Raw genomic sequence first — 13,863 nt, forward strand, 5'->3', positions numbered from 1 at the left:
CCTTCTCATTTCACTTCATGAAAAATAAGCCATGAGGCAATTTCTGCCAAACATCTATTAATCGGATAAAACAGGTCTCTTGCCCAAGATCTGACTTCAGCTGTGTATTTCCAGTTCTTTCCTCTGCAGCTGATTGGCTCTGGAGTGTGGCCAGAAACCTACTTCCTGCAATTAAAGGAGTCGGATCTCTAACCGTTGACCTGTTTTCTGAGTGATGGCGCTCACCATTGTTATCCTCCGGCTGGCCATCTGCATCCTGGCATTTCCCATGTACCTGCTGGACTTTCTGGGCTTGTGGAACTGGATATGCAAACAGTGGTTCCCCTACTTCCTGGCGAGGTTCACTGTGATGTACAACAAACAGATGGAGAGCAAGAAGCAGGAGCTCTTCAGCAACCTGAGGGAGTTCACTGGCCCCTCTGGGAAACTCTCCCTGTTGGAGCTGGGCTGTGGCACGGGGGCCAACTTCAAGTTCTACCCCTCTGGGTGCCAGGTGACCTGTGTTGATCCCAACCCCAACTTTGAGAAGTTCTTGATCAAGAGCATTGCCCAGAACCGACACCTGCAGTTTGAGCGCTTCATAGTGGCTGCCGGGGAGAACATGCACCAGGTGGCCACAGGCTCCACGGATGTGGTGGTCTGCACCCTGGTGCTCTGCTCGGTGAAGAACCAGGAACAGATCCTCCAGGAAGTGTGCCAAGTGCTGAGGCCGGTGAGTGCGGACATGCGGAGGGCTGCTTGGTAGCAACCGCCATCCCCAAGGGCAGTCCTCCCAATTTCAGTAGATCAAACACCCTACCATAAAAGTAAAGCTACTAGAAAAAAATACTGTTGAATTTTTTAAGAAAAAATCTTAGAGTGCAGAAGAAGCTTTAAAGAAATAGACTGAGAATACATAAATAAATAAAATTTTAGAACTCCTTCAGGGAAAAGAAATAGACTATAAACAAACTTAAAGTACAAGAAAATTATAAAAATATTTGCTAAGGATGAGAGACAATGGCTTAACTTCCTTCATATTAAAAAACATTACAAATCAACAATAGGATTCTTCAATTGTTTTTAAAAAGAGAAAAAGAAGCAAATTACTGGAACAGAAATATAAAGATAACCAATATGTGATTTAAATGCTTAGTCTTTCAATTAAAGAACAAATTAAAGCAAGATATTTTATAATGGAATCTTAAAAATAAAACTAACAAGTGAATACAACAAAACAGAAACAAATTCACAGATATAGAGAATAAGCTAGTGATTACCAGTTGGGAGAGGGGAGAGGGGAGGAGCAGGACAAGGGTAGGGGATGAAGAGATACAAGCTACTATGTATAAAATAAATAAGCAACAAGGATATATCCTACAGCACAGGTAAATATAGCCATTATTTTGTAATAACTTTAAATGGAGTTTAAAGTTGCTCAATAGGGCCCAAATCTTTGCAACCCCATGGGCTGCAACACGCCAGGCTTCTCTGTCCTTTACCATCTCCTGGAGCTTGCTCAAACTCATGTCCATTGAATCAGTGATACCATCCAACCATCTCATCCTTTGTCTTTCCCTTCTCCTTCAATCTTTCCCAGCATCAGGGTCTTTACTAATAAGTCAGCTATTCATATCAGCTGGGTAAAGTTTTGGAGTTTCAGCTTCGGCGTCAATCCTTCCAATGTATATTCACGGTTGATTTCCTTTAGGATTGACTAGTTTGATCACCTTGCAGTCCAAGGGACTCTCAAGAGTCTTCTCCAACCACATTTCAAAACCATCATTTCTTTGGTGTTCAGCCTTCTTTATGGTCCAACTCTCCCATCAATACATGACTACTGGAAAAACCATAGCTTTGACTAGACAGACCTTTGTCGGCAAAGTAATGTCTCTGCTTTTTAATATGCGATCTAGGTTGGTCATAGCTTCTCTTCCAAGGAGCAACCATCTTTTAATTTTGTGGCTGCAGTCACCATCTGCAGTGATTTTGGAGTCCAAGAGAATGAAGTCTGTCACTGTTTTCATTGTTTCCCCATCTATTTGCCATGAAGTGATGGGACCAGATGTCATGATCTTAGTTTTCTGAAGGTTGAGTTTTAAGCCAGATGTTTCACTCTCCTCTTTCACCTTCATCAAGAGGCTTTTCAGTTCCTCTTTGCTTTCTGCCATAATGGTGAAATCATCTGCAAATCTGAGGTTATTGGTATTTCTCCTGGCAATCTTGATTCCAGCTTGTGCTTTATCTACTTGGTATTTCTCATGATGTACTCTGCATAGAAGTTAAATAAGCAGGGTGACAATATACAGCCTTGACATACTCCTTTCCCAATTTTGAACCAGTCCGTTTTTCCATGTCCAGTTCTAATTGTTGCTTCTTGACCTGCATACAGATTTCTCAAGAGGCAGGTAAGGTGGTTCTGGTACTCCCATCTCTTTAAGAATTTTCCACAGTTTGTTGTGATCCACACAGTCAAAGGCTTTAGCATAGTCAATAAAGCAGAAGTTTTTCTGGAATTCTCTTGCTTTTTCCACAGTGCAATTCAATTCAGTTCAGTTCAGTCGCTCAGTCGTGTCCAACTCTTTGCGACCCCATGAATCCCAGCACACCAGGCCTCCCTGTCCATCACCAACTCCCAGAGTTCATTCAGACTCACGTCCACCGAGTCCGTGATGCCATCCAGCCATCTCATCTCATCTCATCTCATCTCCTCCTGCCCCCAGTCCCTCCCAGCATCAGTGCAATAGATGTTGGCAATTTAATCTCTAGTTCCTCTGCCTTTTCTAAATCCAGCTTGAACATCTGGAAGTTCTTGGTTAATGTACTATTGAAGCCTTGCTTGGAGAATTTTCAACATTACTTTGCTAGCATGTGAAATAAGTGCAATTGTTTGGTAGCTTGAATACTCTTTGGCCTTTCCCTTTTTTGGGACTGGAATGAAAACTGACCTTTTCCAGTCCTGGCCACTGCTGAGTTTTCCAAATTTGCTGGCATATTGACTGCAGTGCTTTCACAGCATCATCTTTTAGGATTTGAAATAGCTCTACTAGAATTGCATCACCTCCACTAGCTTTGTCATGAAGCTTCCTAAGGCCCACTTGACTTTGCACTCCAAGATGTCTGGCTCTAGGTGAGTGATCACACCATCGTGGTTATCTGGGTCATGAAGATCTTTTTTGTATAGTTCTTCTGTGTATTCTTACCACTTCTTCTTAATATCTTTTGCTTCTGTTAGGCCCATACCATTTCTGTCCTTTATTGTGCCCATCTTTGTATGAAATGTTCCCTTGGTATCTCTAATTTTCTTGAAGATGAGAGAGTTAATTCTTAGGTTGATGAGGAGTCCAGGGCCCTCAAGGAGGAGAAAGCAACAAAGATTTTTGTCTACATTCCTTCATCTTAGTCACATAAGACTTTTTTTTCTTTAAGCATACAGCTAATGATTATAAAACAAAACAACTTATCTTGCTCAAGGGTTTGTTTTTCCTTAAACTCTGTACTAATGATTACATAACAACATTATATCTTGCTGGAAGACATATTTTTCCTTTTTAAGAACCTTCTGACTAATCCTGTTTTATCTTAAAATGTTTGTTTGTTTGGGTCTGATAAGACCATTCTCTTGTTAAGAACCATTTGAAAAGGTACATAAGGCCTTGATAAGACTAGTGGGGCCCTCTCTGCACACTTCTAATGTCTGTGTTAGAAGCTTTCTCTACCCCTTTTTCACTGTAATAAAACTTTTGCCAGGAAGCTCTGAGTGACTAAAGCTGAGTCTCTGAATCTGAAGCAAAATTCTCTCCATTGGAGATCAGGAACCCAACACCGTTCACCATTCACCATAGGCTATCAAAGAGATCTCTAGTCTTTCCTATTCTATTATTTTCCTCTATTTCTTTGCATTGTTCACTTAAGAAGATTTTCTTTTCTCTCCTTGCTATTCTTTTAAACTCTGCATTCAAATGGGTATAGTTTTCCTTTCTCCTTTGCCTTTAGCTTCTCTTCTTTTCTTAGCTATTTATAAGTCCCCTTCAGACAGCCATTTTTCCTTTTGCATTTCAAAAACCACTTTTTGTACAATGATCACCACTTCCTGTACAATGTCATGAACCTGCATCCATAGCTCTTCACTCTGTCTATCAGATCTAATCCCTTGAATCTATTTGTCATTTCCACTGTATAAGCATAAGGGATTTGATTTAGGTCATACCTGAATTGCCTAGTGGTTGTCCCTATTTTCTTCAATGTAAGTCTGAATTTTGCAATAAGGAGTTCATGCTCTGAGCCACAGTCAGTACCTGGTCTTGTTTTTGCTAACTGTAGAGAGCTTCTCCATCTTTGGCTGCAAAGAATATAACCAATCTGATTTCTGTATGGACCATCTGGTGATGTCCATGTGTAGAGTCACCTTGTCTTGTCAGAAGAGGGTGTTTGCTATGACCAGTGCGTTCTCTTGACAAAACTCTGTTAGCCTTTGCCCTGCTTCATTTCGTCCTTCAAGGCCAAACTTGCCTGTTACTGCAGGTATCTCTTGACTTCTTACTTTTGCATTCCAGACCCCTATTATGAAAAGGACATGTTTTTATGGTGTTTGTTCTAGCTAGAAGGTCTTGTAGGTCTTCCTAGAACTGTTCAACTTCACCTTCTTTGGCATTAGTGATTGGGACATAGACTTGGATTATTGTGATATTTAATGGGTTGTCTTGGAAACAGAGATCATTTTGTTGTTCTAAGATTGTACCCAAGTACTGCATTTTGGACTCTTGTTGACTATGAGGGCTACTCATTTTCTTTTTAGGGATTCTTACCCACAGGAGTAAATAAAATGGTCATCTGAATTAAATTCACCCATTTCTGTGCATTTTAGTTCACTGATTCCTAAAATGTCGATGCTCACCCTTACCATCTCCTGTTTGAGCACTTCCAATTTACCTTGATTCATGGACCTAAGATTCCAGGTTCCTATACAATATTGTCCTTTACAGCATCAGACTTTACTTTTACCACCAGACACATCCACAGCTGGGCACCGTTTCCGCTTTGGCGCGGCCTCTTCATTCCTTCTGGAGCTCTTTCTCCGTTCTTCTCCAGTAACATATTGGGTGCCTACTGACCTGGGGAGTTCGTCTTTCAATGTCATATCTTTTTTACTTTTCATTCTGTTCATGGGGTTCTCAAGGCAAGTAGGTTTGCCATTCCACTGAAGAAGGGTAGAGGGGCAAGACAGGAGTATGGGATGAAGAGATACAAACTACTATGTAAAAAATAAATAAACAATAAGGATGTATTCTACAGCACAGGGAAATATGGCCATTATTTTATAATAACTTTAAATGGAGTATAAGCTATAAAAGTTCTGAATCACTATGTTGTGTACCTGAAACTAATATTATAAATCAACTATACTTTAATTAAAAAGAAAGTAAAGCAAGATGCTATTTTACCTACTATTCTGTCAGAGACTTTTAAGTTCAATATAGTGTTGGAGTAGGTTCGGAGGACTGGATACCCCAGTTGTAAGAAGTGTCCTCTTTGGAGGGCAATTTAATAATATTAAATTTTCAAGTACACTTACTCCTTCATCCAATAGGAATTTATCCTATAACTATACTGTATAAATGTGCAAAAACTCATTTATATGTGAAAATATTCATTATAGTATTTGTAACACCACAAATTGAAAATAACTTAAATATCCATCAGTCAGAGGCTGTTAAGTAAATTTTCACATAGTATAAAGAATTTCTGTGCATCTGTTAAAAAGAACAAGGAAGAGTTACCTAAGTTGATATGAAAAAAATCCTCGACTTAGTGTTAATTTAAAAGGCAATGAAAACAGAATATTACATAGAGTACAAGTCCATTTGTGTGTGTTGGGGGAAGAATATACCTATATAAGTATTTATGTTAATGAGAATGATACACAAGAAACTATTAACAGTTACCTCTTGGGAAGGGAATTGGATGAGGGGAAAGAATTACTTTTCATTTTATACCTCTCTGTATAGTTTGAAATCTTTATACCTATATGTAATTTTCACATATTACCTTTATTGTTTATTTAAAAATTAGTTTTACTGTATTTTCTAAATATAGGTAAACATATATTAAGTATGAACATCTTAACATTTGAGTTTACTGTTCTAGGGGAAAAGGATGTTCTGTAATCCCCAGTTTTATTTTCTAACAGAGGAAGTTCCTCAGGAAGAAAAGGACTTGAAGAAAGTGTTTTGAGACAATAATATAGTCAAATCAAGTATCCCTGGGGTCCCTCTCTGCCCCCACCCCAGATAACAAAATCTATACAAGTTCAAGTCACTTATATAAAACGGTGTACAATCTGCATATAAGTCATGCACATCCTCCCACATACTTTAAATCATCTCTAGCTCACTTAGCATACCTAACATAATGTAAATGCTATGTAAATAGTTGCCAGCATGTGGCAAATTCAAGTCTGGCTTTTTTGTAGCTTTCTGGACTTTTTCCAGTATTTTCAATCTGTGGCTGCTTACAGCTGAGGACACGGAACCTATAGATACCGAGCACTTTGCTGTGCTCAGTCGTTCAGTCGTGTCCGATTCTTTGTGACCCTGTGAACTGTAGACCACCAGTCTCCTCTGTCCATAGGGATTCTCCAGGCAAGAATACTGGAGTGGGTTGCCATGACCTCCTCCAACCAATCTTCCCAACCCAGGGACCAAACCCAGATCTCCCACCTTGCAGGCAGATTCTTTACCGTTTGAGCCACCAGGGAAGCCCAAGAATACTGGAGTGGGAAGCCTATCCCTTTTCTGGGGGATCTTCCCAAGCCAGGAATCAAACCAGGGTCTCCTGAACTGCAGGTGGATTCTCTACCAACTGAGTTCCCAGGGAAGCCTTTGGATACCAAGGGCTGAGGGCCAACTGTAATTCTGTCTTTGGCTCAAGGATAGGCCAACATCAAAATAGTATCTGAAAAATGTCTGATTCTGATACTCACATCCTGGATCCTTATGTCCTAAGATTGGGCATTAACTGGCACAGTTAGGAGACATTTTGCTTATAGTGTTACTAATCTCATGCCTCTGCAAAGCAAATAATGATCATCTCAGGTTTAAGCACTGAGAATGCTCTTAGGGGATCATATTCTTCTTTTAACTCCTACAAAGCATCGCTGAATAGAACCAGGGGCTTTCCTGCATTCTCATTCACTCCATCACGCATTCCTTAACACAGGGACTGTCTTCATATTGGGTTGGGGAAACAGACCTAGAGAAGTTAAGAAACTTGCCCCACGTTACACAGCCAGCAGATCTGACTTTAATGCACATGTTCTTATCACTGGACCACAGTGCTTATCACTGGAGCTTTGTATTGCTCCAACTTCAACATTTCTACCATTTTTGCTGGCTATTCTTCCTCTGCCCATCCCCTAAACACTGGAATTTCTATTTTGGTTCTAATTTTGCTTATTTATACTCCCTGTGCAATCTCATGCCCCCAAAAGGTTTCAATTATCTTGTACATAGATGGTTTCCAAATCTAAGTATCAAGCTCAGATCTCTCTTCTAACTCGAAATGTTCAAGTCCAGCTGTCTACACAGCAGTCACCTGAATGGGTAACAGGCATCTCTAGCCTAACCTATATAACCCAGAGCACATCAGCAACCTCTCAGGCACAGGTCTCCTCTCTCTTCTGGCCTCTTCTATGGAGAAATTTGTTTTCCACCAGGAAATTTCAAGTTTTCCATTCCTAAACGCAGGTCTCATACTTGCCCACAGAATTAGGGGGAACTCCCTCTCTAGACTCTGCCTCGGACAGTCAAGACTAGGGAAGCTAGAAGAGGCTAAGGAGAATGGGACACTCACCATGGGATTTAGAGGTACTCATTGGCCCCTTTCCTCCTTCTCCCCCCAAGATGTAGATAAGTAGAAAACTTCTGAAGACTCCTTAATAATGTGTAGCTACTACTGTGTCCAGACTTGACCTGGACTGTCCCAGATGAAAGCAGTAATTGCTGTTATATGACCGTTATTTACACACAACATCCACAGATTGAATAAAATACCTAATGACAAAATATTATCATGAATGGCTTGTAAACAGCCAGTGGGAATTTGCTGTATGATGCAGGGAGCTCAGCCTGGTGCTTTGTGACAACCTAGAGGGGTGGGATGAGGTAGGAGATGGGAGGGAAGTTTCAGAGGGAGGTGACATATGTATACCTATGGCTGATTCATGTTGATGTATGGCAGAAACCAACACAATATTATAAAGCAGTAATTCTCCAATTAAATAAATCAAAAGAAGAAAAATGTTATCATGAATTTAGTAAGACTTTTAGATGGCTTATTTTTTTAAAAAATTTCAACAAACCAAAAATTTATACTTTTATTTTTAAATTGTGTCCCTATTTTTAAAATTAATTTGTATTGAAGCATATTTGCTTTACAATGTTGCATTAGTTTCTACTGTACAGCAAATTGAATGTCTTTTGGATTTCAGTCCCATTCAGATCACCACAGTACACTAAATAGTGCTGTATGATATGTTTTCATTTGTTAGGTGATTCAATTTTTTAAATTACTCCTATCATTTACATTCTGTGACAATGGTACAAAATATATAACATGGTTATTTAGCACTAGGCAGTGCTTGGCATGGATTCAGATTCCCACAGGTTTGCAAAGCAGAGCCTAAGAACAATTTTCAGATAAAATTAAAGTTTTTAAAAAAATGTAATTAAAAGGCAAATAACAAATGGAAGGGGAATATTTGTAGTGTATATAGTCTTACTAAAAACCCTTACAAATCAGTAAGAAAAAAGCCAACAGCTTATTAGAAAACTGATAATGGACATCAAGAGACAAATCAAAAAAGAAGAAATCTAAACAACCAATAACATTTAGTAAAAGATGTTAAGATTATTAAAGATATGCATGTTATCAAAAATACTGCATTACATATCAAGTTGATCAAAAAATGTATCGATGAGCATTTATTGGAAATGGGCACTCATATCTATTGCTGGTATGAATGCAAATTGCTGCAACTTTTCCAAAGGGCAGTTTGAAAACAGGTTTCTCAGATGGCTTGTTGGTAAAGAATCTGCCTGCCAGTGCAGGAGGTGCAGATTCGATCCCCAGATCAGGAAGATCCCTTGGAGAGGAAGTGGCAACCCACTCCAGTATGCTAGCCTGTAAAAGTCCATGGGCAGAGGAGCTTGGTGGGCTACAGTCCATGGGGAGGTGACTGAGGAACTGAGCACACACGCAATTTGACAACCTGTACCAACAGTTGGACTTCCCTGGTGGCTCAGACGGTAAAGCACAAGGCGGGAGACCCGGGTTTGATCCCTGGGTCGGGAAGATCCCCTGGAGAAGGAAATGGAAATCCACTCCAGTACTATTGCCTGGAAAATCCCATGGACAGAGGAGCCTGGTAGGCTACAGTCCATGGGTCCGCAAAGAGTCAGACACGACTGAGCGACTTCATTTTCACCAACAGTTTTAAAAAGGCACAGACTTTTGATTCAGCAGCTCCACTTTTTAGCAAGTTATTTATTTGGAAATAATTTTAGATGATCACGAACACTTATGGGTAAGGATGTTCACTGTAACAGTATTTAGAGTAGTGAAAAACTGGAAATAGTCTAAATGAGAATGGTTAAATAGGAGATGGTAACTTTAGTGATGTGAAATACTGTGTAGAGATTTTGTATTGTTTCTTTTTTTGTAAAGATTTTTTATACCATGTTTTAGAATAATACTCAAATACATAGATAAAATAAAAGATTATAAAATAGAATGTATATTCCAATCCTAGTATTAAGGGGAAAATACCTATTCATATAAAAGTACATACAAAATCTTAACAGTAGTTAGTTATCTCGAGGTAATGAAAGGTGGCTGACTGTTTTTCTTTGTAAACTTTTCTCTATTTTCTAAATTTTCTAAAATAAACATATTGGTGGGACAGTATTACAAGCCTCTGGAGTCAGACAACTCAAGTTAAAAACCTGGTTCTGACATTTATAAGTTGCATGATGTTGAGCAAGTTGTTTATTTTCTATGTGACTGTTTCCTTACCTGTGAAAGATAGGAATGATAATAATATTTACCAAATAAGTGCATTGTGGTGATTAAGTGGATTAACATGTGACAGACAGGCATTAAGGATAGGCTCTTGACTACTTTAAATTGCTTTAAATTTTAGCTATTATTATGTATGAACAGACACTGTAGATTGGCAGCTCTGTAGACAATCTGACAGAAGATGATACAATTAACCACAACGGTATCGTAGTAAGTTTGGATTTCTCCATGTCTTCTCATGAAGTTGGCCTCTGGGGCCACTGAAATCTGACATTTAGTCATCTTATAAATATATATAATCTGACATATAATAAATATAATATATAATCTGACATTTAGTCATCTTGTTTTCCCCGCACTAAAATCCTTGGTGTATTTTGTTTTGTTTTTTTTTCCCTTTTCTTTCACAGAGAGATTTTTATTTCATGGAGCACATATTAGGTTGGAGCAAAAGTAATTATGGTTTTACATTTTTGAAATTTGCTGTTTGATATTAGAATATGTTCTTAAATATGGTTATGTTATACATCATTTTAATGTGCATTTTTCACTTTGTTATTTTGCTAATGACTTTTTGTTTTCTTTCCCCCGAACTTTACCCTTTTTATTTTGTATTGGGGCATAGCCAATAGTAATGTTGTGGTAGTTTCAGGTGAACAATGAAGGGACTCAGCCATACATATACATGTTATCTGTTCTCCTCTAAACCCCCCTCCCATCCAGACGGGTACACAACTGTTGAGTAGAGATCCATGTGCTATACAATAGGTCCTAGTTGGTTATCCATTTGAACATAGCAGTGTATACTTGACCTTCCCAAACTCCCCAACTATCCCTTCCCCCTGACAACCATGTTTGTTTTCCCAGTCTGTGAATCTCTTTCTCTTTTGTAAGGAAGTCCATTTGTTTCATTTCTTTTTGGATTCCACATATAAAGGATACCATACAATATTTCTCCTTCTCTGTCTGACTTACTTCATTCAGTATGATACTCTCTAGATTCATCCATGTTGCTATAAATGGCATTATTTCATTCTCTTTAATAGCTGAGTAAGATTCCATTCTGTATATATACCATACCTTCTTTATCCAGTCCTCTCTCAATGGACATGGAGGTTGCTTCGATGTCTTGACTATTGTAAACAGTGCTGCAGTGAACACTGGGATGCATGTGACCTTTGGGGTCAGGTTTTCCTCTGGATGAATGTCCAGGAGTAAGATCACAGTATCATACGGTAGCTTAATGCAGGAGATACGGGTTTGATCCCTGGATCAGGAAGATCCGCCGGAGGAGGGCATGGCATCCCACGCCAGTATTCTTGCCTGGAGAGTCACATAGATAGAGGAGCCTGGTGGGCTTCTGTCCATAGATCTCAAACAGTCTGACACAACCAAAGTGACAGTTACACACAGTGTAAGAGGGTTCCTTTCCCCCACACCCTCTCCAGCATTTGTTGTGAATTTTTTGATGACAGCCATTCTGATCGGTGTGAGGTGATATTGTAGTTTTGATTTGCATTTCTCTAATAACTAGCGATGTTGAAAATCTTTCCATGTGCCTGTTGGCCATCTGTATGTCTTCTTTGAAGAAATGTCTATTCAGGCCTTCTGCCCATTTTTTCAGTGGGTTGTTTGTTTTGAAGCTATTAAGCATCATAAGCTGTTTGAAAAGTTTGGAGACTAATCCCTCAGGGGTCACATCATTTGCAAATATTTTCTCCCAGTATGTAGGTTGTCTTTTCATTTTGTTTATTTTTTCCTTTGCTGTACAAAAGCTTTTGAGTTTAAGTAGGTCCCAGTTGTTTATTTTTTGTTTCGTTTCCATTATTCTGTGAGATGGATTTAAAAAGATATTGCTGTGATTTATGTCAGAGAGTGTTCTCTCTATGTTTTCCTCTAGGAGTTTTATAGTGTCCAGTCTCACAGTAAGTCTTTAATTCATTTTGAGCTTATTTTTGTGTATTAAGTTAAAGAATACCATGATCAAATGAGATTCATCTCAGGGATGCAAGGAATTTTCAGTATCTGCAAATCAATGTGATAGACAACATAAACAAACTGAAGAATAAAAACCATACAATCATCTCAGTAAATGCAGAAAAAGTTCAGCACCCAATTATGATAAAAACTCTCCACAAAGTGGGCATAGAAGGTACATACCTCAACATTACAAAGACCATCTATGACAAAACTACAGCTAGCATCATACTCAATGATGAAAAGCTGAAAGCATTCCCTTTAAGATCAGGAATAAGACAAGGATGTCCACTCTCATCACTTTTATTCAACATAGTCTTGGAAGCCCTAGGTACAAGAATCAGAAAAGAAAAGAAAAAGAAGTTAAAGGAAATCTAAACAGGAAAAAAAAGAAGCTGAACTATCACTATTTGCAGATGGCATGATACTATACATACATACAAGATCCTAAAGATGGTACCAGAAGACTACTAGAGCTCATTGATGAATTTGGTAAATTCAAAGTTGTAGGTTAAAAAATTAATACACAGAAATCTGTTGCATTTATATACACTAACAATAAAAGATCAGAAAAAGAAATTCGAGAAGCAATTCCACTTACCATCACATCAAAAAGAACAAAAAACCTAGGAACAAACTTCAGTTCAGTCCAGTTCAGTCATGTCTAACTCTTTGCAACCCCGTGCACTGCAGCATACCAGGGCTCCCTGTCCATCACCAACTCCCGGAGTTCACTCAAACTCATGTCCCTCGAGTCAGTGATGCCATCCAGCCATCTCATCCTCGGTCGTCCCCTTCTCCTCCTACCCCTAATCCCTCCCAGCATCAGAGTCTTTTCCAATCAGTCAACTCTTTGCATGAGGTGGTGAAAGTACTGGAGTTTCAGCCTTAGCATCATTCCTTGCAAAGAAATCCCAGGGCTGATCTCCTTTAGGATGGACTGGTTGGATCTCCTTGCAGTCCAAGGGACTCTCAAGAGTCTTCTCCAACACCACAGTTCAAAAGCATCAATTCTTTGGTGCTCAGCTTTCTTCACAGTCCAACTCTCACATCCATACATGACCAGTGGAAAAACCATAGCCTTGACTAGACGGACCTTTGGTGGCAAAGTAATGTCTCTGCTTTTGAATATTCTATCTAGGTTGGTCAAAATTTTCCTTCCAAGGAGTAAATGTCTTTTAATTTCATGGCTGGAATCACCATCTACAGTGATTTTGGAGTCCCCAAAAATAAAGTCTGACACTGTTTCCCCATCTATTTCCCATGAAGTGATAGGACCAGATGCCATGATCTTCGTTTTCTGAATGTTGAGCTTTAAGCCAACTTTTCCACTCTCCTCTTTCACTTTCATCAAGAGGCCTTTTAGTTCCTCTTCAGTTTCTGCCATAAGGGTGGTATCATCTGCATATCTGAGGTTATTGATATTTCTCCTGACAATAAATTTACCTAAGGACAAAAAAGACCTATACTTTGAAAATGATAAGATGCTGATGAAAGAAATCAAAGACATAAACAGATGGAAAGATATACCATGTTTGTGGATTGGAAGAATCAATATTGTCAAATGACTATACTGCCCAAGGTGGCAATCTACAGATTCAGTGCAATTCTTATCAAATTACCAATGGCATTTTTCATAGAACCAGAACAAAAAATAACGAAGTTTGTATAGAGATAGAAAAGACCCTGAATGGCCACAGCAATCTTGAAAAAGAAAAAGGGAGCTGGAGGAATCAGGCTCCCTGACTTTAGACTATACTACAAAATTATAGTCATCAAAACAGTATGGTTCTGGCACAAAATTAGAAATAGAGATTAAAGGAACAAGTT

The 13,863-nt window shown here is 38.9% G+C and overlaps 1 protein-coding gene across 1 annotated transcript; it reads left to right on the forward strand.

Moving 5' to 3' along the window:
• The first annotated feature begins 214 nt into the window (after positions 1 to 214).
• LOC120858107 (methyltransferase-like protein 7A) lies at positions 215 to 745 on the forward strand. The gene has a single exon (XM_040233967.1). The coding sequence runs from the start codon at positions 215 to 217 to the stop codon at positions 743 to 745; it is 531 nt and encodes a 176-aa protein (XP_040089901.1).
• Positions 746 to 13,863: the final 13,118 nt, after the last annotated feature.

This window comes from Oryx dammah, unplaced genomic scaffold (assembly GCF_014754425.2).
Source record: "Oryx dammah isolate SB20612 unplaced genomic scaffold, SCBI_Odam_1.1 HiC_scaffold_29, whole genome shotgun sequence".
Classification (NCBI taxonomy): domain Eukaryota; kingdom Metazoa; phylum Chordata; class Mammalia; order Artiodactyla; family Bovidae; genus Oryx; species Oryx dammah.

Excerpts from the sequence above, each read along its gene's own strand:
- LOC120858107 (XM_040233967.1), top strand. The coding sequence starts at position 215 with ATGGCGCTCACCATTGTTATCCTCCGGCTGGCCATCTGCATCCTGGCA.